At 67.7% G+C, this 26136-nt stretch overlaps 2 protein-coding genes across 7 annotated transcripts; both read left to right on the forward strand.

The window, feature by feature from the left end:
* The first annotated feature begins 1043 nt into the window (after nt 1-1043).
* On the forward strand, nt 1044-18978 carry CPT1B (carnitine palmitoyltransferase 1B). Of its 6 annotated transcripts, XM_072918038.1 has the most exons (20): nt 1045-1183; nt 2711-2897; nt 2984-3123; nt 3989-4160; nt 6361-6462; nt 6539-6676; nt 7415-7492; nt 7575-7682; nt 8448-8532; nt 8618-8813; nt 9934-10119; nt 10889-10994; nt 12406-12522; nt 12878-12895; nt 13183-13329; nt 15026-15160; nt 16522-16674; nt 17777-17890; nt 18137-18229; nt 18813-18978. In XM_072918038.1, the coding sequence occupies exons 2-20, from the start codon at nt 2757-2759 to the stop codon at nt 18900-18902; spliced, it is 2319 nt and encodes a 772-aa protein (XP_072774139.1). In that variant the 5' UTR covers nt 1045-1183; nt 2711-2756; the 3' UTR covers nt 18903-18978. The 6 variants fall into 6 exon arrangements, with proteins under 6 accessions (XP_072774141.1, XP_072774139.1, XP_072774144.1 ...); XM_072918022.1 differs by lacking the exon at nt 12878-12895 and having other exon boundaries at nt 1046-1183; nt 13165-13329; XM_041720705.2 differs by lacking the exon at nt 12878-12895 and having other exon boundaries at nt 1083-1182; nt 2698-2897; nt 13165-13329.
* Nucleotides 18979-19971: 993 nt separating this feature from the next.
* LOC140680492 (dromaiocalcin-1-like) lies at nt 19972-25711 on the forward strand. The gene is made up of 6 exons (XM_072918071.1): nt 19972-21476; nt 21960-22035; nt 22927-23021; nt 23565-23756; nt 24415-24520; nt 25131-25711. The coding sequence occupies exons 2-6, from the start codon at nt 21969-21971 to the stop codon at nt 25196-25198; spliced, it is 528 nt and encodes a 175-aa protein (XP_072774172.1). The 5' UTR covers nt 19972-21476; nt 21960-21968; the 3' UTR covers nt 25199-25711.
* Nucleotides 25712-26136: the final 425 nt, after the last annotated feature.

A 26136-nucleotide genomic window follows, 5' to 3' on the forward strand; every position in this document is an offset into this window, starting at 1 on the left:
AAATTCCCCCTTCCCAAATCCCCCTCCCCAAATCCGCCCCCCGGGACCCCCCAATCGCCGTGGGGCAGAGGCGGGGGGGGACAAGGGACACGGGGGGTGACACGGGGGGGGTTCTTTGGGGTGGGGGTCCCGCGTGCTGGAGACCCCTCCCCGTGTCCCTTCAGGGTAGGACAAGGGGACAGGGAGGGGACAGCCAGGACAGGGGACAAGGGGACAGGCAGGACACCGAGAGGGGACAGGGAGGTGACAGCCAGGTGACAGCCAGGGCAGGGGGCAGGGGACAGGACAGGCAGGTGACAACCGGAGCATGGGCAGGGGACAAGCGAGTGACAGAGCGCGGGTAGGGGACAGCCAGGGCAGCGGGCAGGGCACAGGCAGGTGACACTCAGGGTGGCGGGCAGGTGACAAGCGGGACGGGGGCCAGAGGTCGGGCAGGTGACAAGCAGGTGCCAGACAAGTGACAAGCAGGGCCAGGTGACAGGGACAGGGACAGCAGACATTGTCCCGGGCACGGACACTCGGTGCTCCCGGACCTCGTGGCAGAGCCACTGTCCCTGTCGCGGGTCCCTGTCCCGTGTCCCTGTCCTGTGTCCCTGTCCCGTGTCCCTGTCCCGGGTCCTTGTCCCGTGTCCCTGTCCCGGGTGTGTGTCCCTGTCCCTGTCCTGTGTCCCTGTCCCGTGTCCCTATCCCGGGTCCCTGTCCCGGTATGTGTCCCCGTCCCGGGTGTGTGTCCCTGTCCCGGGTGTGTGTCCCTGTCCCGTGTCCCTGTCCTGTGTCCCTGTCCCGTGTCCCTGTCCCGTGTCCCTGTCCCATGTGTGTGTCCCTGTTCCGGGATGTGTCCCCGTCCCGTGTCCCTGTCGCGGGTCCCTGTCCCGGGATGTGTCCCTGGCACGGGCCGTAGCTTTCCCCGGGATGTCGGTGTCCCCGCTGTCCCCCGGGATGTCGCTGTCCCCCGGGATGTCGCTGTCCCCGGGCAGTGACGCTCCGTGTCCCGCGCTGTTGATGCCACCCCACGCGGTGTCCCGGGCCCGTCCCGGCGTGTCGGGGTCCCCCCGAGTGTCGCGGTCCCCCCGGGGGCGGAGCGGCCCCGCCCGGCCCGCCGGTGTCCGGTTACCGACCGGCGGCAGCCGCGGCCCAGGAGCCGCCGTCCCGCGGATCCGCGGCCCCCGCGCTGCCCACGCAGGTACGGGGGGACCGGGGAGGGGACACGCACGGGACCCACGCGTGGGGAGCCCCGCGGGGGCGGCGGCAGCGCGGGGGCACCGCCGGTACCGGTAACCCACCCCCGCCCGTCCCTCCCGCGGTGTCACGCCCGGTGCCGCCTCCCACGCGTGTCCGTGTCCCCGCGCCCCACGCCTGGCCGGGGGTCCCCTCGCGGTGTCCCCACGCGGGGGCTCCGGGGCCGCGGTGACCTTGGGCGGGGGGACACGGAGGGGGTGTCCCCGGTGCCACCCAGCGCGGGGACACGCGTGGGGCGCGGGGACACGGCCTGCGGGACAGGGCGGTGGCACGGGGCGGTGACACGGGGTGGTGGCACAGGGCGGTGGCACAGGGTGGTGGCACAGGGCGGTGACATGGGGTAGTAGCACAGGGTGGTGACACGGGGTGGTGGCACAGGGTGGTGGCACACATGGGGTGACACGGGGTGGTGCGGTGACACCCCGAGGCGCAGAGGGCACAAAAACCCCTCTGCGATCGGGTGGTGGCTGTCACCCCCGGGTGGTGGCTGTCACCCCCGGGTAGTGGCTGTCACCCCCGGGTGGTGGCTGTCACCTCAGCCGGACGCCACCGTGGGAAATGTCCCCGTGTTGGGGACAGGGGTGTCACCCCCGACCCCCCTGAGCGTGTCCACACCGGGGGTGTCCCAGAGCGGGACCCCGGTGGTGGCACAGGGACTCGGTGGCACCCCCGGCCGGGCCGCGCTGTCCTCCCCGGTGTCCCCTCAGGGCCGCGCTGGCCTTGGGGACAGCGGTGACCCTTCCCTCAGTGGGCACCGGGCCAGCGGCGCCGCGTGAGGCCACCGTGACCGCGCCGTTCAACGGCCCCGGGGCTCCCGCGGGGCTGCACCGCCACCGGGGACACCGGGCAGGACACCGGGGACACCGGGCAGGACACCCACCGCCACCGGGGACAGCGGGCAGGACACCGGGGACACCGGGCAGAACTGTCACCGCCATTGGGGACACCGGGCAGGGCTGTCACCGCCATTGGGGACACCGGGGGGACACCCACCGCCACCGGGGACACCGGGCAGGGCTGTCACCGCCATTGGGGACACCGGGCAGGGCACCCGGGGGCACCGGGCAGGGCACCCACTGCCACTGGGGACATCGGGGGGACACCCACTGCCACCGGGGACACCGGGCTGGGCACCCGGGGACACCGGGGACATCGGGCACGACACCCACTGCCACCGGGGACACCGGGCAGGACTGCCACTGCCACCGGGGACACCGGGCAGGACACCCGGGGACACCGGGGGGACACCCACTGCCACTGGGGACACCGGGGGGACACCCACTGCCACTGCCACCGCCCCGTGGACACCGGGGAGGACACGGACCACCACCGGGGACACCAGGGAGGACACCCACTGTCACCGGGGACACCGGGGGGACACTCACCGCCCCCTCCCCCGCCCGGTGCCATCACCCCGCTGTCCCGCGTGGGTGGCTGTCTCCCCGCGCCCACCGTCCCGGTGTCCCCGCAGGTGTCCCCGCAGGTGTCCCCGCAGGTGTCCCCCGCGTGTCCCCAGGATGGCGGAGGCCCACCAGGCCGTGGCCTTCCAGTTCACGGTCACGCCCGAGGGGTTGGACTTCCAGCTGAGCCGCGAGGCCGTGCGCCACCTCTACCTGGCCACCGTCCACTCGTGGAAAAAGCGCCTGGTCCGCACCAAGGTGGGCTCGGCGGCCGCGCCCCCGCCCCGGTGCCACCCCCGTGTCACCCCCGTGTCACCCGCGGTGACAGCGCTGTGCCCACACAGAACAGTTTCCTGAGTGGGGTGTACCCCGCGTCCCCCTCCAGCTGGATGGTGGCGCTGGTGGCCACGGCCGGTTCGTGTTACTGCCACGTGGATCCGTCCCTCGGGCTGATCGCCCGCATCCAGAGCTGCCTGCCCCACGGGTGAGCGCGACACGGCCCCACGGGTGACACTGCCCCACGGGGGAGCGGGACATGGCCCCACGGGTGACATTGCCCCACGGGGGAGCGGGACACGGCCCCACGGGGGAGCGGGGACACGGCCCACGGGTGACATTGCCCCACGGGGCAGCGGGGACACGGCCCACGGGGGAGCGGGACACGGCCCACGGGGGAGTGGGGACACGGCCCCACGGGGGACACGGCCCCACGGGTGACATTTCCCCACGGGTGAGCGGGACACGGCCCACGGGGGAGCGGGGACACGGCCCACGGGTGAGAGGGGACACGGCCCCACGCGGGAGCGGGGACACGGCCCCACAGGGGACACAGCCCCGCAGGGGACACGGCCCCACGGGGGACACGGCCCCACGGGTGAGCGGGGACACGACCCCACGGGGAACACAGCTCCACGGGTGAGAGGGGACACGGCCCCACGGGTGAGAGGGGACACGGCCCACGGGTGAGCGGGGACACGGCCCCACGGGGGAGCGGGGACACGGCCCCACGGGGGACGCAACCCCACGGGTGAGCGGGGACACGGCCCCACAGGTGAGCGGGGACACGCCCCGAGGTCACCGGGAGGAGCCCCCATCACCTCCCATGGCGGGGATGACCCTCAGGGTCCCCCCACAGTGTCCCGTGGACAGACCCCAAAGTCCGGCGTGTCCGTGGGGACCCGCGACACCCCTGGCAGCTCCCCACCCTTTTGGGGGCGTCCCTCGTGGGACCCACTCAGGGACATCCCCGTGGGTCCCATTCCCTGGGAACAGCAGCAGCGGCACAGCGCTGTTGGGGGCCATCCGCGGGTGCTGTCCCACGCGTGACGCGTGTCCCCGCGTGTCCCCAGGCAGGCGCTGAGCCCACGGGCGCGGGCCGTGGTCAGCACGGTGGTGTTTTCCACGGGCGCGTGGCTCGCGGCCGTGCTGCTGTTCCGGCGGCTGCTCCGCCTGCTGCTCTCCTACCACGGGTGGATGTTCGAGCCCCACGGACACATGAGCCGCAGCACCCGCCTCTGGATGGTCCGCGGCGCCCACGCGGGACACCGGGACACGGGGGGATGTGGGGGTGTGGGGGGTGTGGTGGGGTGTGGGGGGTGTGGGGGATGTGGGAATTTTGGGAGGTGTGGGAGATGCGGGGGGTGTGGGAGCTGTGGAGGCTTTGGGATATTTAGGAGCCTCGGGAGCTTTGGGATCTTCGGGAGCTGTGGGAACTGTGGAGGCCTTGGGAGATATGGGAGCCACGGGAAATTTGGGAGCTGCGGGAATTTTGGGAGATGTGGGAACTTTGGGAGATGTGGGAGAGCTGTGGGAATTTTGGGACCTGTGGGAATTTTGGGACCTGTGGGAATTTTGGGAGATGTGGGAATTTTGGGAGATGTGAGAGCTTTGGGAGCTGTGGGAATTTTGGGAGCTGTGGGAACTTTGGGAGATGTGGGAATTTTGGGGAGATGCAGGAGCTTTGGGAGCTGTGGGAATTTTGGGAGCTGTGGGAACTTTGGGAGCTGTGGGAGATGCGGGAGATGCAGGAGCTTTGGGACCTTTGGGAGCTTTGGGAACTTTGGGAGCTGTGGGAGCTGTGGGACCTTTGGGATCTTCGGGAGCTGTGGGAACTGTGGAGGCTTTGGGATATTTGGGAGCCTCGGGAGCTTTGGGAACTGTGGGAATTTTGGGAACTGTGGGAATTTTGGGAGCTGTGGGAATTTTGGGAGCTGAGGGAGCTTAGGGAGCTGTGGGAACTGTGGGAACTGTGGAGGCTTTGGGAGATTTGGGAGCCACGAGAACTTCGGGGGCTGCGGGAGCTTTGGGAGCTGCGGGAATTTTGGGAGATGTGGGAATTTTGGGAGATGTGGGAGCTTTGGGAGCCATGGGAACTTTGGGAGCTGCGGGAGCTGTGGGAGATGTGGGAATTTTGGGAGATGTGGGAACTGTGGGAGCCATGCGAACTGTGGAGGCTTTGGGAGATTTGGGAGCCACGGGAACTTTGGGAGCTGCGGGAATTTTGGGAGCTGTGGGAGCTTTGGGAACTCTGTGGGAATTTTGGGAGCTTTGGGAACTTTGGGAGATGCAGGAGCTTTGGGAACTGTGGGAACTGTGGAGGCTTTGGGATATTTGGGAGCTGTGGGAACTTTGGGAGTTGTGGGAATTTTGGGAGATGTGGGAGCTGTGGGACCTTTGGGATCTTCGGGAGCTGTGGAGGCTTTGGGATATTTGGGAGCCTCGGGAGCTTTGGGATCTTCAGGAGCTGTGGGAACTGTGGAGGCTTTGGGAGATTTGGGAGCCGTGGGAGCTTTGGGAGCTGTGGGAATTTTGGGAGATGTGGCAGCTTTGGGAGCTGCGGGAACTTCGGGAGCTTTGGGAGCTGCGGGAGCTTTGGGAGATGTGGGAGATGTGGGAGCCATGGGAGCTTTTGGGGCCACAGGAACTTTGGGAGATGTGGGAATTTTGGGAGATGTGGGAACTTTGGGAACCTGTGGGAGTTGTGAGAGCTTTGGGAGTCTCGGGAGATGTGGGAGCCATGGGAGCTTTGGGAACTTTGGGAACCTCGGGAACTTTGGGATCTTCGGGAGCTGTGGGAACCACGGGAGCTGTGGGTACTGCGAGAGCCATTTGAGTTCTGGGAGCTGTGGAAATTCTGGGAGTCCTGGGAGAGGAGGGAGGTTTGGGAACTTTGGGAGCTGTGGGAGATAGGGGAGCTTTGGGAGATGTGGAATTTTGGGAGCTGCGGGACCTTTGGGAGCTTTGGGAGCTGCAGGACCTTTGGGAGATGTGGGAGAGCTGTGGGAGCCATGGGAGCTTTTGGGGCTACAGGAACTTTGGGAGCTGTGGGAATTTTGGGAGATGTGGGAATTTTGGGAGCTTTGGGAGCTGCGGGAGCTTTGGGAGCTGTGGGAATTTTGGGACCTGCGGGAACTTTGGGACCTGCGGGAACTTTGGGACCTGCGGGAACTTTGGCAGCCGTGGGTGCTTTGGTAGCCGTGGGTGCTTTGGTAGCCGTGGGTGCTTTGGTAGCCGTGGGTGCTCTGGGAGCCGTGGGTGCTTCGGTACTCGTGGGTGCTGTGATACTCGTGGGTGCTTTGGCAGCCGTGGGTGCTTTAATCGCCGTGGGTGCCCGGAGTTCTCTGGGAGCCGCGGGGGCCGTGGATCCTCACCCATCCCTCCTCCTCCTCCTCCTCCTCCTCCTCCTCCTCCTCCTCCTCCTCCTCCTCCTCATCCTCTGCAGGCGCTGATGAAGCTGATGTCCATCCGCAAGCCGCTCCTCTACAGCTTCCAGAGCTCCCTCCCCAAGCTGCCCGTGCCCCCCGTGAAAGCCACCGTGGCCCGGGTACGCCACGCGCGTGGGGCTGGGGGCCCGTGGGTGACAGGCGGTGGCAGCGGTGTCACCGTGTCCCCTCCCGCAGTACCTGGAGTCGGTGCGGCCGCTGCTGGACGATGACAAATACCGGGAGATGGCGGCGCTGGCCAAGGACTTCCAGGAGAACACGGCGCCGCGGCTGCAGCGCTATCTGCGCCTCAAGTCCTGGTGGACAACCAACTACGTGAGTCTGGGGACACCTGGGGACACCTGGGGACACCTGGGGCCTCGGAGCTGGTGTCCCCTGCCAGCGGCATGAGGAGGGCTTTGGGATGTCCTGGCTGGAGCAGTAGGGGTGGAGGGTCCTGTAGCAGTCACTGTCTCCTGTCCCTTTCACCCATCCCCATCCCTGTCCCCTGTCCCCTGTCTTTGTCCCTGTCTCCTAACCCTTGTCCCTGTCCCCATCCCCATCCCGGTTCCTGTCCCCTGTCCTTGTCCCTGTCCCCTCACCCTATTCCCTGTCCCGCATTCCTATTCCTGTCCCCATCCCCGTTCCTGTCCCCTGTCCTTGTCCCTGTCTCCTAACCCTTGTCCCTGTCCCCATCCCCATCCCGGTTCCTGTCCCCTGTCCTTGTCCCTGTCCCCTCACCCTTGTCCCTGTCCCCTCACCCTTGTTCCTGTCCCCTGTCTTTTTCCCTGTCCCCTCTCCCTTTTCCCTGTCCCCTATTCCTGTCCCTGTCTCCATTCCTTGTCTCCGTTCCTGCTGCTGTCCCCTGTCCCCGTCCCGCTGTCCCTGTCCCCGTCCCTGTCCCGCTGTCCCCTGTCCCTGTCCCCTGTCCCTGTCCCCTGTCCCTGTCCCGCTGTCCCTGTCCCCTGTCCCCTGTCCCTGTCCCCATCCCTGTCCCTGTCCCTGTCCCCATCCCCGTCCCTGTCCCTGTCCCTGTCCCCTGCCCCTGTCCCTGTCCCTGTCCCCGTCCCGCAGGTCAGTGACTGGTGGGAGGAATACATTTACCTGCGCGGCCGCAGCCCCCTCATGGTCAACAGCAACTACTACGCCATGGTAAGGGGTGCTGGGGGGCTGGGGGACCCCCAAACGCCCCCGGGGACCCCCCGCCACCACCCGCCGTGTCGCTTGTCCCCAGGATTTCCTGTACGTCACCCCCAGCCCCATCCAGGCTGCGCGGGCGGCCAACACCGTGCACTCCATCCTGCTCTACCGGCGGCGGCTGGACCGGGGCGAGATCCCCCCGGTGAGGGGGGCTTGGGGGGGGGTCCCACGGGGATGGGGGGTCCCGGGGGGAGGGGGTGAGCGTGGTCCTGTGGGTGGCAGACAGTGGACTGTGGGGAGATCTCCCCGGGGAGGGGGACATTGGGGGGACCCAATGGAGATGGGGGGTCCGGGGGGGTCCCAAGGGGTTGGAGGTCGCAGGGGGGGTCCCGTGGGGCTGAGGGAGTTGGGAGCCCGGTGGAACGGAGGGGTTTGGGGGTCCCAGGGGGCTGGGGGAGGTCCCAGGGGGATGGGGGAGTTAAAGGGGTCACATGGGGCTGGGGGGTTTGGGGGGATTTTATGGGGCTGGGGGAGGTCCCAGGGGTCTGGGGGAGCTGGGGGGTCCCAGGGGGCTGAGGAATTTGGGGGGTCCCAGGGGGATGGGGGAGCTGGGGGGTCCCAGGGGGATGAGGAATTTGGGGGGTCCCAGGACGATGGGGGAGCTGGGGGGTCCCAGGGTGATGGGGGAGATGGGGGATCCCGGGGAGCTGGGGGGTCCCAGGGGGCTGAGGAATTTTGGGGGTCCCAGGGGGATGGGGGAACTGGGGGGTCCCAGGGGGCTGAGGAATTTGGGGGTCCCGTGGGGCTGAGGGAGCTGTGTGGACCCCACGGATTTTGGGGATCCCGGGTGTGGCACAGCCGCAGGGCGGTGGGGCCCGGAGCGGGGTGTGACAGCGACAGAGCTGGGGACACACCCCCCCCACCCCACGACCCCCCACGACCCCCCACGACCCCCGTGTCCCCCCAGATGATGGCCCTGGGCGTGGTGCCCATGTGCTCGTACCAGTCGGAGCGGATGTTCAACACCACCCGCATCCCGGGCAAGGAGACCGGTACGGGCTCGGGGAGGGGGCGGCGGCGGGCCGGGGGCGGCGGGCCGGGGGTCCCCGGTGCCCTGAGCCCCCCGTGCCCCCCCAGACACGCTGCTGCACCTGGCGGACAGCAAACACCTGGCCGTGTACCACAAGGGCCGCTACTACAAGGTGTGGCTGTACTACGGGGGGCAGCTGCTCCCCCCCGCCGACCTGGAGATGCAATTCCAGAGGATCCTGGAGGATCCGTCACCCCCCCAGCCCGGCGAGGAGCGGCTGGCGGCGCTGACCGCCGGGGAAAGGTCTGTGGGCACCGGGAAAAACGGGAATAACGGGAATAACGGGCACCGGGAATAACGGGAATGATGGGCATGATGGGCACCGGGGGGCTCCGGGAATAACGGGAATAACGGGAATGATGGGCACCGGGGGGCTCCGGGAATAACGGGAATGACGGGCACACTGGGAACTCCGGGAACGCTGGGGATGCTGTTGATACTGGGAGTAATGGGGACACTGGGAATAATGGGGACACTGGGCACCTGGGAACTCCGGGAGTAATGGGAATAATAGGGATACTGGGAATAATGGGGACATTGGGCACCTGGGAACTCTGGGAACTCCGGGAGTAATGGGAATAATGGGGATACTGGGAATAATGGGGACACTGGGCATACTGGGAGCTCTGGGAACACCAGGAACACTGGGGATACTGGGAGCTTGGGGAACACCAGGAATACTGAGGATACTGGGAACTCTGGGAGCTCTGGGAACTCTGGGAACACCAGGAATAATGGGGATACTGGGCATACTGGGAGCTCTGGGAACACCAGGAATCATGGGGATAGTGGGAACTCTGGGAACACCAGGAACACTGGGGATACTGGGCATACTGGGAGCTCTGAGAACACCAGGGACACCAGGAATAATGGGGATACTGGGAACTTGGGATACTGGGAACTCTGGGGATACTGGGCATACTGGGAGCTCTGGGAACACTGGGAATGATGAGGATACTGGGGATACTGGGAACTCTGGGAACAACAGGAACACTGGGGATACTGGGCATACTGGGAACTCTGGGAACACCAGGAACACTGGGGATACTGGGCATACTGGGAGCTCTTGGAACACCAGGAATAATGGGAATACTGGGCATACTGGGAGCTCTGGGAACACCAGAGACACCAGGAATAATGGGGATACTGGGCATACTGGGCATAACGGGCTCCTGGGATCTCCTGAGCAATGGGGATACTGGGAATCCTGGGAACATCGGTAGCACTGGGAACACTGGGCCCCACCCCGTGGGCACAGGGACACCCCCGTGGGTGGGGGGCTCAGAGGGGTGGGCACAGCCCGGCGGTGGGGCCGGGGTGCCCGGCGCTGACCGGGGTGCCCGGTGCTGACCGGGGTGCCCAGGGTGCCGTGGGCCGAGGCGCGGGCGCGGTTCTTCAGCCGCGGCCCCAACAAGGTGGCCCTGGACGCCATCGAGCGCGCGGCCTTCTTCCTGGCGCTGGACGAGGACGAGCACGGCCAGGAGCCCGAGCGGCCCGGCTGCATGGACGCCTACGCCAAGTCCCTGCTGCACGGCCGCTGCTACGACCGGTGCGCACCCCGAAACAGCCCTGACACCCCAAACCTACCCCTGGTACACACACACACCCCAAAATCCCAAACAGCCCAGTCCCTGCTGCACGACCGCTGCTAGGCCCAAAAACAGCCCTGACCCTGCTGCACGGCTGCTGCTAGGCCCCAAAACAGCCCTGAGACCCCAAAAGCTGCCCCCCGTACACATAGACACCCCAAAAACCCAACCGGCCCAACCCCTGCTAGGCCCCAAAACAGCCCTGACACCCCAAAACCTGCCCCCCATACCCATAGACACCCCAAAAACCCAACCAGCCCAACCCCTGCTAGGCCCCAAAACAGCCCTGACACCCCAAGCCTACCCCCGGTACACACACACACCCCAAATCCCCCAAATGCTCCCCAAACCCCTCCAATCCCCCCAAAATCCCCGCAAACTCCCCCAAAATTCCCCCAAACTTCCCCCAAATCCCCGTAAACTTCCCCAAATCCCCCCAAATGCCCCCCAAATCTCCCCAAACCACCCCAAAATTCCCCAAATTCCCACAAAATTCCCCCAAATTCCCCCAAATCCCCGCAAACTCCCCTAAATCCCCCATATACCCCCCAAATATCCCCCAATATCCCCCCAAATCCCCCCTAAATCCCTGTAAACTCCCCCCAATCACTCCCAAACCCCCCCAAACCCCCCCAAATTCCCACAAAATCCCCCCAAATCCCCATAAACTCTCCCAAATCCCCCCCAAATCCCCCCAATCCCCCCCAAACCCCCCGTGCCGCCCCCCAGCTGGTTCGACAAGTCCTTCACGCTGGTGGTCTACAAGAACGGCAAGGTCGGGGCCAACGCTGAGCACTCCTGGGCCGACGCCCCCATCGTGGGGCACCTCTGGGAGGTACCGGGGCGCGGGGACCCCCGGTGGGGCGGGGACCCCCCGGTGGGGCACCCCCGGCACGGGCAATCCCCCAGTGGGGCACCCCAGGGCTGGGGCTGTCCGGGTTGGGGACCCCATGGGGTGCCCCAAGGGCTGGGGGTCCCCATTTTGGGGCAGGGAGGGGGGGAAGATGTGGGGGTTCTGCTTTGGGGTGGGGGTGAGGGTCGGGATTTTGGGGGGCTGAGGGGGCGCTGAGGGTTTGGAATGGGGGGCTGGGGGGGTCAGGGATTTGGGGTGATGGGAGCTTTGGGGGATAGATGGGTTTGAGGGGCTTGGGGGGCTGGGGGTGATTGGGGGGGTTGGGGTCTTGAGGATTTGGGGATTTGGGGTTTGGGGGGGCTGGGGAATTGGGGGTCCAGGGGATTTGGGGATGTGGGTGTTGGAGGGTCATGGAATCGAGGAGTGGGGGGGGCCATGGAATTGGGGGTCTGGGGGTCACAGAATTGGGTGCTCAGGGCTGTTGGGGGTTGGGGGCCCTGCGGATTTGGGGTCCGGGCGGATTGTGGGATCGGGGCTCTGGGATTGGGGTTATGGACTTGTGGGGCCGGGGGCTTTGGGGGGCCGGGGGTTTTGGGGGCTGGGGGTTTTGGGGCACCAGGGGGTTTTGGGGGACCGGGGGTTTTGGGGGGCTGGGGGTTTTGGGGGGCTGAGGGTTTTGGGGCACCGGGGGTTTTGGGGGGCCGGGGGTTTTGGGGCACTGGGGGTTTTGGGGCACTGGGGGTTTTGGGGCACTGGGGGTTTTGCGGGGCCGGGGGCTTTGGGGGACCGGGGGTTTTGGGGGGTTGAGGGTTTTGGGGGGCCAGGGATTTTGGGGGGATGAGGGTTTTGGGGCACCGGGGGTTTTGGGGGGCCGGGGGTTTTGGGGGGCTGAGGGTTTTGGGGGACCGGGGGCTTTGGGGGGCCGGGGGTTTGGGGGGCTGAGGGTTTTGGGTAGCCGGGGGTTTTGGGGGACCAGGGGTTTTGGGGGGCCGGGGCTTTTGGGGGCCGGGGGTTTTGGGGGGCCGGGGGTTTTGGGGGCCGGGGGTTTTGGGGGGCCGGGGGCTTTGGGGGGCCGGGGGTTTTGGGGGATGAGGGGTTTTGGGGGACCAGGGGTTTTGGGGGGCCGGGGGTTTTGGGGGGCCGGGGGTTTTGGGAGGCCGGGGGTTTTGGGGGGCCGGGGGCTTTGGGGGGCCGGGGGTTTTGGGGGATGAGGGGTTTTGGGGGACCAGGGGTTTTGGGGGGCCGGGGGTTTTGGGGGGCCGGGGGTTTTGGGAGGCTGAGGGTTTTGGGGGATGAGGGGTTTTGGGGCACCAGGGGTTTTGGGGGGCTGGGGGTTTTGGGGGGCTGGGGGTCTTTCTCCCCCCCAAGTCCCAATGCCCCTTGTCCCCCCCAGTTCATGCTGGCCACGGACAAGTTCCAACTGGGCTACACGGAGGGGGGACACTGCAAGGGGGACCCCAGGTGGCAGCTGGCCCCCCCCCAGCGCCTGCAGTGGGACATCCCCCCCGAGGTGGGTGACACGGGTGGGACAGGGTGGGGACAGGGCGGGGGAGGGCACAGGTGAAAGTGTCACACCGTGCCACGGTGTGCCATGTCCCCAGGGGGTGGCGGCCATCAAGGTGTCACTGTGGGTGGCACAGGTGAGGGTGCCATGCCATGCCATGCCGTGCCATGCCATGTCCCCAGGGGGTGGCGGCCATCGAGGTGTCACTGTGGTGGCACAGGTGAGGGTGCCATGCCGTGCCATGCCATGCCGTGCCATGCCATGCCGTGTCCCCAGGGGGTGGTGGCCATCGAGGTGTCACTGTGGGTGGCACGGGTGATGGTGCCATGCCATGCCATGCCATGCCGTGCTGTGTCCCCAGGGGGTGGCGGCCATCGAGGTGTCACTGTGGTGGCACAGGTGAGGGTGCAGGTACAGGTGATGGTGCCATGCCGTGCCATGCCATGCCATGTCCCCAGGGGGTGGCGGCCATCGAGGCGTCACTGTGGGTGGCACAGGTGATGGTGCCATGCCATGCCATGCCATGCCGTGCCATGTCCCCAGGGGGTGGCGGCCATCGAGGTGTCACTGTGGGTGGCACAGGTGAGGGTTCCATGCCATGCCATGCCATGCCATGCCATGCCATGCCATGCCGTGCCATGTCCCCAGGGGGTGGCAGCCATCGAGGCGTCGCTGCGGGTGGCACGGGCGCTGGCCGAGGACGTGGATTTCTGCTGTTTCCCGTTCTCCACCTTCGGCAAAGGGCTCATCAAGCGCTGCCGCACCAGCCCCGACGCCTTCATCCAGATCGCCCTGCAGCTGGCACACTTCCGCGTGAGGGACGGGACCGGGTGGGGTGGGATCCGTGGGGTGGGACGGGATCCGTGGGGTGGGACGGGATCCGTGGGGTGGGGCGGGATCTGTGGGGTGGGATGGGGTGGGATCCGTGGGATGGGATGTGGTGGGATCAATGGGGTGGGGTAGAATCCATGGGATGGGGTGGGGTGGGATCCATGGGGTGGGATGGGATCCATGGGATGGGATCCATGGGATTGGGTGGGGTGGGATCCATGGGATGGGATGGGGTGGGATCCATGGGGTGGGATGGGGTCCATGGGGTGGGATCCGTGGGTTGGGGTGAGATCGGATGGGATCCATGGGATGAGATCCATGGGATCAGATGGGATCCATGGAGTGGGATGGAATCCTTGGAATGGGATGGGATCCATGGGATGGGATCTATGGGATGTGATCTATGGGGTGGGATGGGATAGAATGAGATCCATGGGATGGGATCCATGGGCTGGGATGGGATCCATGGGATGGGATCCATGGGATTGGGTGCGGTGGGATCCATGGGATTGGGTGGGGTGGGATCCATGGGATGGGATGGGGTGGGATCCATGGGGTGGGATGGGGTGGGATCCATGGGATTGGGTGGGATGGGATGGGATGCATGGGGTGGGATAGGATTGGGTGGGATCCATGGGGTGGGATGGGATCCTTGGAATGGGATGGGATCCATGGGATGGGATCTATGGGATGCGATCTATGGGGTGGGATGGGATGGAATGAGATCCATGGGATGGGATCCATGGGATGGGATGGGATCCATGGGCTGAGATCCATGGGGTGGGATAGGATCCATGGGGTGGGTGGGATCAGATGGGATCCATGGGATGGAATCCATGGGATCAGATGGGATCCATGGGATGGGATGGGATCCTTGGAATGGGATTGGATCCATTGGGTAGGATGGGATGAGATCCATGGGATGGGATCCATGGGATTGGGTGGGGTGGGATCCGTGGGTGGGATGGGGTGGGATCCATGGGATTGGGTGGGGTGGGATCCATGGGGTGGGGTGGGGTGAGATCCATGGAATGGGATACGTGAGGTGGGATGGGATCCTTGGGATGGAATCCATGGGATCAGATGGGATCCATGGGATGGGATGGGATCCTTGGAATGGGATTGGATCCATTGGGTGGGATGAGATGAGATCCATGGGGTGGGATCCATGGGGTGGGATGGGGTGGGATCCATGGGGTGGGATGGGATGGGATGGAATGAGATCCATGGGCTGGGATCCATGGGGTGGGATGGGATCCATGGGGTGGGATGGGATCTGATGGGATCCATGGGATGGGATCTATGGGATCAGATGGGATCCATGGGATGGGATGGGATCCTTGGGATGGGATCCATGGGATGGGACCCACGGGCCGGGACCCACGGGCTGGGATGGGACCCACGGGCTGGGACCCACGGGCTGGGATGGGACCCACGGGCTGGGACCCACGGGCCGGGACCCACGGGCTGGGATCCATGGGCTGGGATGGAACCCACGGGCCAGGATGGCACCCACGGGCCGGGATGGGACCCACGGGCCGGGACCCACGGGCCGGGATGGGACCCACGGGCCGGGACCCACGGGCCGGGACCCACGGGCTGGGCTGGGACCCACGGGCCGGGACCCACGGGCTGGGCTGGGACCCACGGGCCGGGACCCACGCGCCGCCCCCCGCAGGACAAGGGCTCCTTCTGCCTGACCTACGAGGCGTCCATGACGCGGCTGTTCCGCGAGGGCCGCACCGAGACCGTGCGCTCCTGCACCGCCGAGGCCACCGCCTTCGTGCGCTGCATGGCGGAGCCGCGCGGCACCGTGAGTGCCCAACCGGGCCGGGACTGCCGGGGAACCGGGCTGGGACTGCCGGGGAACCGGGCACCGGGACTGCCCCCGAACCGGGCACCGGGACTGCCCCCATAAACCGGGACTGCCCCCATAAACCGGGACTGCCCCCATAAACCGGGACTGCCCCCAACCGGGCCGGGACTGCCGGGGAACCGGGCACCGGGACTGCCCCCGAACCGGGCCGGGACTGCCCCCGAACCGGGCAGCACCGGGACCAGGACTGCCCAGAGAACCGGGACTGCCCCCCGAGCCGGGACTGCCCCGGGACCGGGACTGCCCCCCGAGCCGGGACTGACCCGGGACCGGGACTGCCCCCGAACAGGGACTGCCCCCATAAACCGGGACTGCCCCCGAACCGGGACTGCCCCGGGACCGGGATTGCCCCTCGAACCGGGACTGCCCCCCGAACCGGGACTGCCCCCATAAACCGGGACTGCTCCCCGAACCGGGACTGCCCCGGGACTGCCCCCCGAACCGGGACTGCCCCCCGAACCGGGACTGCCCCCCGAACCGGGACTGCTCCCCGAACCGGGACTGACCCCAAACCGGGACTGCCCCGGAACCGGGACTGCCCCCGAACCGGGACTGTTTGGGGTGCAGGTTTGGGATGTTATTTCGGGGTGTCAGTCATTTTGGGGTGTCAATAATTTGGGGTGTCGGTAATTTTGGAGTCCCCCAGCGCTCGGAGCGGCAGCGGCTGTTCAAGGTGCAGGTTTGGGCTCAGTTTGGGCTCAGTTTGGGCTCAGTTTGGGATGTCGGTTCGGGGTGCAGTTCGGGGTGTTGGTTCGGGGTGTCAGTAATTTGGGGGTGTCACTAATTCCGGGGTCCCCCAGCGCTCGGAGCGGCAGCGGCTGTTCAAGGTGCAGGTTTGGGCTCAGTTTGGGGTGCAGGTTTGGGATGTCGGTTCAGGGTGTCAGTTTGGGGTGTCAGTTCGGGGTGTCGGTAATTTGGGGTGTCAGTAATTTGGGGTGTCAGTAATTTGGGGTGTCACTAATTTGGGGTCCCCCAGCGCTCGGAGCGGCAGCGGCTGTTCAAGGTGCAGGTTTGGGCTCAGTTTGGGGTGCAGGTTTGGGCTCAGTTTGGGATGTTATTTTGGGGTGTCGGTAATTTCGGGGTGTCACTAATTTGGGGTGTCACTAATTCGGGGTCCCCCAGCGCTCGGAGCGGCAGCGGCTGTTCAAGGTGCAGGTTTGGGGGTGTGCCGGGGTGCAGGTTTGGGCTCAGTTTGGGCTCAGTTTGGGCTCAGTATGGGGTGCAGGTTTGGGGTGCAGGTTTGGGATGTTGTTTCAGGCTGTCAGTAATTTGGGGTGTCACTAATTGGGGTCCCCCAGCGCTCGGAGCGGCAGCGGCTGTTCAAGGCGGCCGCAGAGAAGCACCAGCAGCTCTATCGTTTGGCCATGACGGGCGCGGGCATCGACCGCCACCTCTTCTGCCTCTACCTCGTGTCGCGGTACCTCGGCACGCAGAGCCCCTTCCTGGCCAAGGTGCGCGGGGACACCGACAGGGGACGGGGACACGGGAGGGGGACACGGGGACAGGGACACGGACACAGGAACATGGGATGGGGACACGGGACACGGGATGGGGACACGGACACGGGATGGGGACACGGGATGGGGACAGGGACACGGCATGGGACACGGGATGGGGACACGGGATGGGGACACGGGATGGGGACATGGGATGGGGACACAGACACGGGAGGGGGACACGGACACGGACACGGGAGGGGACACGGGACACGGGATGGGGACACAGGATGGGGACAGGGACACGGCATGGGACACGGGATGGGGACACGGGATGGGGACACGGGATGGGACACGGGATGGGGACACGGGCACGGGATGGGGATACGGGACATGGGATGGGACACGGGACACGGCATGGGGACATGGGATGGGGACACGGGATGGGGACACGGACACGGACACGGGATGGGGACACGGACACGGGATGGGGACATGGGATGAGACACGGACACAGGATGGGGACACGGGATGGGGACACGGACACGGGATGGGCACACGGGACACGGGATGGGGACACGGGACATGGGATGGGGCACGGGATGGGGACACGGGATGGGGACACGGGATGGGGACACGGACACGGGATGGGGACACAGGACATGGACACGGGACACGGGAGGGGGACACGCGGGACACGGGATGGGACACGGGACCAGGATGGGACACGGACACGGGATGGGGACACGGGATGGGGACACGGACATGGGATGGGGACACGGACACGGGATGGGACACAGGACACGGGATGGGGACACGGGATGGGGATACGGGACATGGGATGGGGACACAGGACACGGGATGGGACACGGGACATGGACACGGGATGGGACATGGACATGGGATGGGGACATGGGACACGGGATGGGACACGGGATGAGGGCACAGCGGGGTACAAGGGTGCACTGCCACCCACCCTGGTGGCACCACACGTGGTGTCCTGCTCTGGGACTGGGGTGCCGTGGGGCGCCGCGGGGTGCCGTGGGGTGCCGTGGGGCTCCCCGGGGTGCCATGGGGCGCCCTGGGGCGCAGTGGGGTGCAGCGGGTGCCCCCCCAGGTGCTGGCCGAGCCCTGGCGCCTCTCCACCAGCCAGACCCCGCAGCAGCAGCTGAAGATGTTCGACCTCAACAAATTCCCCGACCACGTCTCCAGCGGCGGCGGCTTCGGGCCCGTGAGCACCGGGGGGCACCGGGGGGCACCGGGGGCACCGGGGGGGCGGTGGGGTCCCTACTGCGTGTCCCCTTCCCCGTGGGTTGGGGCAAAGGGGTGCCCACAGCGGGAACCCCCAGCCCCACATGGGTGTCCCGGGTGGGTGCCCCGGGTGGGTGCCACGGGGTGGGTGCCACGGGTGGGTGTCACGGGTGGGCGCCCCCCAGGTGCCCCCCAGGTGCCCCACGGCCCCTCGCCTCCCCCGCAGGTGGCAGACGATGGTTATGGGGTGTCCTACATCATCGCCGGGGAGAACCTCATCACCTTCCACGTGTCCAGCAAGTTCTCCAGCCCCGAGACGGTGAGGGGGGCAAAGGGGGTGGGCGGGGGGCTCCCCACCCGTGGGGTCACGCGTGGGGTCACGCGTGGGGTCACTGCCCCTCTCTGCTTCCCGTGGGACCCACTGGGGTGCAGGGGGGTCCCACAGATCAGGGGGTGCCCCAGGGTGGCCAGGGGGGTTCGGGTCTCGCTTTGGGCATTCGGAGCCCACCCGGGGGGGTTCGGGTCCCACTCTGGGGGGGTTCGGGTCCCACCCTGGGGGGGTTCAGGTCCCACTCGGGGGGGTCCGGGTCTCACTCTGGAGGTGCGGATCCCACCCTGGAGGTTCAGATCCCACCCTGGGGGGGTTTGGGTCCCACTCTGAGGGGGTTCGGGTCTCGCTTTGGGCATTCGGAGCCCACCCGGGGGGGTGCGGGTCCCACCCTGGAGGTTCAGATCCCACCCTGGGGTGTTCGGGTCCCACCCTGGCGGGGGTGCGGGTCCCACCCTGGGGTGCGGGCGGGCTCTGAGGGGGGTTCAGGTCCCACCCCGGGGTGCGGGCGGGCTCTGAGGGGGTGCGGGTCCCACCCCGGGGTGCGGGCGGGCTCTGAGCGGTGCTCCCGCAGGACTCGCAGCGTTTCGGCCGCAACATCCGCCAGGCCATGTTGGACATCGCGGGGCTCTTCGACAGAGCCCCCCCCGCGGCCGGGCACTGACCGGGGGGATCCGGGATTTGGGGGGCCCGGGGGGTCCCCGCCCGGTACCGGCTCCCAATAAAGGCTCTTGGTGTGACTCCGCTGCGCCTCGGGCTGGGACACCCGCGGGTGGCCGTGGGGTGTCCGTGGGGTGGCCGTGGGGTGGCCGTGGGGTGTCCGTGGGGTGCCAGGGCTGGATCCGTTGGGTGTCCATGGGGTGTCCGTGGGGTGTCCGTGGGGTGTCCGTGGGGTGTCCGTGGGGTGCCAGGGCTGGATCCGTGGGGTGCCAGGGCTGGATCCACGGGGTGGCCATGGGGTGTCCATGGGGTGTCCGTGGGGTGTCCGTGGGGTGTCCGTGGGGTGTCCAGGGGTGTCCGTGGGGTCCCAGGGCTGGATCTGTGGGGTGTCCGTGGGGTGTCCATGGGGTGTCCATGGGGTGTCCGTGGGGTGTCCGTGGGGTGTCCATGGGGTGTCCATGGGGTGTCCATGGGGTGTCCGTGGGGTGCCAGGGCTGGATCCATGGCACCATTCCCATTCCCGGTGCCCCGTTCCCATTCCCGGTGCCCATTCCCTGTTCCCGGTGCCCACTCCCGGCCCCGTTCCCATTCCCGGTTCCCCATGCCCACTCCCGGTTCCCCGTTCCCATCCCGGTGCCCCGTGCCCATCCCCGTACCGGTGCCCATTCCCGGTGCCCACTCCCGGTTCCCGGTGCCCACTCCCGGCCCCGCTCCCATCCCGGTTCCCCGTTCCCATCCCGGTGCCCGGTTCCCGTCCCGTGCCCGCCCCGGGCGGTGCCCATTCCCGGTGCCCCGTTCCCATTCCCGGTGCCCAGTGCCCATTCCCGTGCCCATCCCCGGTGCCCCGTGCCCATCCCCGGTTCCCCAATCCCATTCCCGGTTCCCCGTGCCCACTCCCGGTTCCCCGTGCCCATTCCCATACCCGTGCCCATTCCCGGTTCCCGTGCCCATTCCCGGTTCCCCATTCCCATACCCGTGCCCATTCCCGGTGCCCCGTGCCCATTCCCGGTTCCCCATTCCCATTCCCGGTTCCCGGTGCCCACTCCCAGCCCCATTCCCATCCCGGTGCCCCGTTCCCATCCCGGTGCCCCGTTCCCATCCCGGTGCCCGCCCCGGGCGGTGCCGGGGGTGCTCAGCGGGGCACGGTGCCACGGGCGGGCCCTGCGCACAGCCCCTGGCCCGTGTCCGGCCCGGGGGTCGCCGCGCCCCGGGTGGCACCGGGTTGGCACCGGCCCGGCCCTCCCTCCCCGCCCCGCGCCGCCAGAACGGAGCCACCGGCGGGCGAGGGGCCAGACCGGCACGGACCGGGAATAACCCGGGACAGCCCCGGGAGAGGGGCCAGACCGGGCACGGACCGGGAATAACCCGGGACAGCCCCGGGAGAGGGGCCAGACCGGGCACGGACCGGGAATAACCCGGGACAGCCCCGGGAGAGGGGCCAGACCGGGCACGGACCGGGAATAACCCGGGACAGCCCCGGGAGAGGGGCCAGACCGGGCACGGGGACCGGGAATAACCCGGGACAGCCCCGGGAGAGGGGCCAGGGACCGGGAATAACCCGGGACAGCCCCGGGAGAGGGGACAGGGACCGGGACTAACCCGGGACAGCCCCGGGAGAGGAGCCAGACCGGGCACGGACCGGGAATAACCCGGGACAGCCCCGGGAGAGGGGCCAGACCGGGCACGGACCGGGACTAACCCGGGACAGCCCCGGGAGAGGGGCCAGACCGGGCACGGACCGGGAATAACCCGGGACAGCCCCGGGAGAGGGGCCAGACCGGGCACGGACCGGGACTAACCCGGGAGAGGGGCCAGACCGGGCACGGGGACCGGGAATAACCCGGGACGACCCCGGGAGAGGGGCCAGACCGGGCACGGACCGGGAATAACCCGGGACAACCCGGGAGAGGGGCCAGGGACAGGGAATAACCCGGGACAGCCCCGGGAGAGGGGCCAGACCGGGCACGGACCGGGACTAACCCGGGACAGCCCCGGGAGAGGGGCCAGACCGGGACTAACCCGGGAGAGGGGACAGGGATAACCCAGGAGAGGGGACAGGGACAGGGAATAGCACGGGAGAGGGGACAGGGACAGGGAATAACCCGGGACAACCCCGGGAGAGGGGCCAGACCGGGCACGGGGACCGGGACTAACCCGGGAGAGGGGACAGGGACCGGGGACAACCCCCTGCCTGGCCGTGTCCCTCTGTCCGTGTCCCTCTGTCTGTCCCTCTGTCCGTGTCCCTCTGTCCGTGTCCCTCTGTCTGTCCCTCTGTCCGTGTCCCTCTGTCCGTGTCCCTCTGTCTGTCCCTCTGTCTGTCCCTCTGTCTGTCCCTCTGTCTGTCCCTCTGTCCGTGTCCCTCTGTCTGTCCCCCTCTCTGTCCCTCTGTCCGTGTCCCTGGGCCCGGGGGCACCCATGGGTGCGGTTTCAGTGGGTGCCCGCGTCACGCGGCCTTTGATGCGGTGCCAGCGGTTCCACGGGTGGGTGCGCCCGGCCCGGCCCCCCCGCCCCGCCCCCACCCGGCCCTATAAAGGATTTGGGGTGTCCCTGTCCCGCTCAGCCGCTGCGGGACCGAGAGGTGACGGGGGGTCCTGGGGGTGCTGGGGGGTCTTGGGGGTGCTGGGGGTGATGGGGGTCCTGGGGGTGCTGGGGGGCTGGGGGGGCTGGGGGGTCTTGGGGGTGTCGGGGGGTTGGGGGGTGTTGGGGGTGCTGCGGGGTTTTGGGGGTGCTCGGGGTGCTGGGGGGGGCTGGGGGGTGCTGGGGGGGCTGGGGGGTGCTGGAGGTGCTGGGGGGCTGGGGGGTCTTGGGGGTGCTGTGGGTGCTGGGGGTGCTGGGGGGTGTTGGGGGGTGCTGGAGGAGCTGGGGGGTCCCAGGGGGCTGAGGAATTTGGGGGGTCCCAGGGTGATGGGGGAGCTGGGGTGTCCTGGGGGTCCTGGGGATGTTGGGGTGCTGAGGGGTCCTGGGGGTCCTAGGGGTGCTGGGGGGTCCTGGGGGTGCTGGGGGCGCAGCAGTGGGTGCTGCCCCCCCCCACCTCTGCAGCCCCCTCCCTCCCCCGTTGCAGGAGCTGAGGATGGGTCCCGCCGCCTTCCTGGGGCTCTGCCTGTTGGGGTGCCTGCTGCTGCCCCCCGCCCTGCCGGGTGAGAGCCCCAAAGCGCGCCCCGAAACCCCAAAGTGCGCCCTGAGACCCTAAACTGCGCCCTGAAACCCCAAAGTGCGCCCGAAACCCCAAAGTGCGCCCTGAAACCCCAAAGTGTGCCTTGATCCCCCAAACTGTGCCCTGATCCCCTAAATTCCACCCTGAAACCCCAAACTCCACCCTGATCCCTTAAACTGCGCCCCAAGACCCCCATCTGCACCCTGATGCCCAAACTGCGCCCTAAAACCCCAAACTGCCCCCTGACCCCACAAATTGTGCCCCGATCCCCAAACTGCACCCCAAGACCCCCATCTGCACCCCGGTCCCCAAACTGCACCCTGAGACCCCAAACTACACCGTGATCCCCTAAACTCTACTGTGATCCCCTAAACTGCGCCCTGATCCCCCAAATTGTGCCCTGATCCCTCAAACTGCACCCCAATCCCCAAACTTCGCCCCGAGATCCCAAACTACACCTTGATCCCCTAAACTCCACCGTGATCCCCCAAACTCTACTGTGATCCCCCAAACTGCGCCCTGATCCCCCCAACTGCACCCCGATTCCCAAAACTGCACCCCAAGACCCCCATCTGCACCCCGATCCCCAAACTGCGTCCTGAGCCCCCCAAACCCCCCAAAACTCCCCCAAAATACCCCAAAACCCCCCCAAACCTCACCAAACCCCCCTAAAACTCCCCAAACCCCCCCAAACCCCCCAAACCCCCACAAAACCCCACAAAACCTCCACAAAACCCCCCCAAAACTCCCCCAAACCCCCTAAAATCCCCCCAAAACCCCCCAAACCCCCGCAGAACCCCCCCCAAAGCCCCCCAAACCCCCCCAAACCCCCCGGCCAGATTTGGGGTGACAGTGACCCCGCTGTCCCCCGCAGGGGCTGAGGCCACCCGCTGTCCCCGGGGCTGGCTGGCCTTTGGGGGACACTGCTACGGCTACTTCGGGCAGCAGCTGAGCTGGCGACGGGCCGAGGTGGGTACGGGGGGCACGGGGGGTCCCCCAAATCCCGGTCACCCCTGGATGTGGCATTGTCCCCAGGCGTGGTGCCAGGCCACCCGCGGGGGGTGTCCCCAAATCCCGCCACCCCCTGGATGTGGCATTGTCCCCAGGCGTGGTGCCAGGCCACCCGCGGGGGGTGTCCCCAAATCCCTGTCACCCCCTGGATGTGGCATTGTCCCCAGGCGTGGTGCCAGGCCACCCGCGGGGGGTGTCCCCAAATCCCTGTCACCCCCTGGATGTGGCGTTGTCCCCAGGCGTGGTGCCAGGCCACCCGCGGGGGGCACGGGGGGTGCGGGGGGTGTCCCCAAATCCCTGTCACCCCCCTGGATGTGGCGTTGTCCCCAGGCGTGGTGCCAGGCCACCCGCGGGGGGCACGGGGGGCACGGGGGTTGTCCCCAAATCCCTGTCACCCCCTGGATGTGGCATTGTCCCCAGGCGTGGTGCCAGGCCACCCGCGGGGGGCACGGGGGGTGTCCCCAAATCCCGGTCACCCCCTGGATGTGGCATTGTCCCCAGGCGTGGTGCCAGGCCACCCGCGGGGGGCACCTGGCCTCGCTGCGCAGCCCCGAGGAGCACCGGGCGCTCGCCGCCTTCATCGCCCGCCGGCCGCGGGGAGAGGAGGAGGAGGAGGAGAAGGAGCGGGAGCGGGACCGGGAGAGGGACAGGGACAGGGAACGGGAGAGCGTCTGGATCGGCCTGCGACACCGGGTGAGTGACCGTCTGTCACCTTGCTGTCCCACCCTGCCGGTCCCTGGTGTCGCCTGGTGTCCCCTGGTGTCTTCTCCTTGCCCGGAGCCCTCCCTGCCTCACCTTCGTGTCCCACCTTAGTGTCCCCTGGTGTCCCCTGCTGGCCCCTGGTGTCTCCTGGTGTCCCACCCTGGCGTCCCCTGGTGTCCCCTGGTGTCCCCTCCCTGTCCAGACCCCTCCCTGTCTCACCTTCATGTCCCACCCTGGTGTCCCTGGTGTCCCCTGGTGTCTCCTGGTGTCCCCTCCCTGCACCCCAACTTGCCCTGAGCCCACCCTACCTCACCTTCGTGTCCCACCTTAGTGTCCCCTGCTGGCCCCTGGTGTCCCCTGGTGTCCCCTCTCTGCCCGGACCCCGCCCTGCCTCACCTTCATGTCCCACCTTAGTGTCCCCTGCTGTCCCACCCTGCTGGCCCCTGGTGTCCCCTCCCTGCCCTGAGCCTGCCCTGTCTCACCTTCGTGTCCCACCTTAGTGTCCTCTGCTGTGCCCTGCTGGCCCCCGGTGTCCCCTCCCGGCCCGGACCCCGCCCTGCCTCACCTTCCTGTCCCACCCTGCTGCCCCCTGGTGTCCCCCGTGTCCCCGTGTCCCCCTGACGCGCTGTCCCCGTGTCCCGTGTCGCAGCGCCAGGGGTGGCTCTGGGCTGACGGGTCCCCGCGCCACTACTGGGCCTGGGACGGGGACGATGGCCCCAAGGGACAGTCCTGTGTGGCCCTGGAGGACTCGGCGGGTGAGGCCTGGGGACAATCCATGGCCTGGGGACAGTGGGGCTGGGGACAGACAATGGCCTGGGGAGGTGGCAGGGGGGGCCAGGGGGTGACAGGGAGGGACAGGGGGGGTGGCAGGGAGGGACACGGGGGGGTCAGGAGGTGGCAGGGGGGGACAGGGGGTGGCAGGGAGGGACAGGGAGGATGACAGGGGTGACAGGGGGGTCAGGAGGTGGCAGGAGGTGACAGGGAGTGGCAGGGAGGGACAGAGGGGGTCAGGGAGGGACGGGGGGGTGGCAGGAAGGGATGGGGGGTCAGGAGGTGACAGGGGGTGGCAGGAGGTGACAGGGGGTGACAGGGGAATCAGGAGGTGGCAGGGAGGGACACGGAGGGTCAGGAGGTTACAGGAAGGACAGGGGGGTCTGGAGGTGACAGGAGGCACAGGAGGTGACAGGGAGGGACAGGGGGTGACAAGGGGGGACAGGGGGTGACAGGGGGTGGCAGGGAGGGACAGGGGGGGACAGGGGGTGACAGGAGGTGGCAGGAGGTGGCAGGAGGTGGCAGGGGGGGAGCAGGGTGTCCCGCATGTCCCCGTGTCCCGTGCCAGCGCGGCCGTGTCCCGTGTCCCCGCAGGGTTCATGGCCTGGGAGGGCGAGGCCTGCGGGGACCCCAAACCCTTCGTCTGCAAATACCGGGCCTAGGGGGGCCCCCCAACCTGCCAGCCCCCCACTCTGGGGCCGACCCCCCAAATCCTGCCCCCAAACCCCATCCCAAACCCCAAATCCCACCCCTGTGCCCCCAAACCCCGTCCCGGACCCCAATCCCAAATCCCAGCCCTGCCCCTGCTGCGCTGCCCCCCAGATCCCAAATCCACATCCTGTGCCCCAAATCCCACCTCCTGTGCCCCAAATCCCACACCCTGTGCCCCAAATCCCAAATCCTGCCCCTAAACCCCCTCCCGGACCCCAATCCCAAATCCCAACCCTGCCCGCCCCTGCTGCACTGCCCCCCAGATCCCAAATCCTGCCCCTGTGCCCCAAATCCCAAATCCTGTGCCCCAAATCCCCCCCGCCCCCCAAACCCCAAATCCACCCCCTGCCCCCCAAATCTCCCCCGCCCCTCGCTGCCCCCCAAACCCCCGGACCCCCCCCCCCACCCCACCCCGAGACCCCCCAATAAAGTGACGGAAGCACCGGGACCCCCCGTGTCCCTCGGCCGTGTCTGCGCCCCACGGGTGACACCCACGGGGGACAGGGACCCTCGGGGGGCGCGGGGGGTACAGCCGGGGGGTGTCCCCAGGACAGGGGTGTCCCCAAGGGAAGGGGGTCCCCAAATCAGCCCCGGGGGGTCTCTGCCACTCTCTGTGTCCCCATGTGTCCCCCCATGTCTCCCCATGTCCCCCCATGTGTCCCCATGTCCCCATGTCCCCCCATGTGTCCCCATGTCCCCCATGTGTCCCCACGGGCTGTATTTTCGGGGTGCACCCATCGGGATGTATTTTTGGGGGTGCTGGGGGTCAATCACGGGCGCTATTTTCGGGGTGCACCCATGGGGATGTACCCACGGGCTGTATTTTCGGGGTGCACACATCGGGGGGTACCCATGGGGTGTATTTTTTTGGGGTGCACCCATCGGGATG

The sequence above is a fragment of the Taeniopygia guttata genome, chromosome 1A (assembly GCF_048771995.1).
Source record: "Taeniopygia guttata chromosome 1A, bTaeGut7.mat, whole genome shotgun sequence".
Classification (NCBI taxonomy): domain Eukaryota; kingdom Metazoa; phylum Chordata; class Aves; order Passeriformes; family Estrildidae; genus Taeniopygia; species Taeniopygia guttata.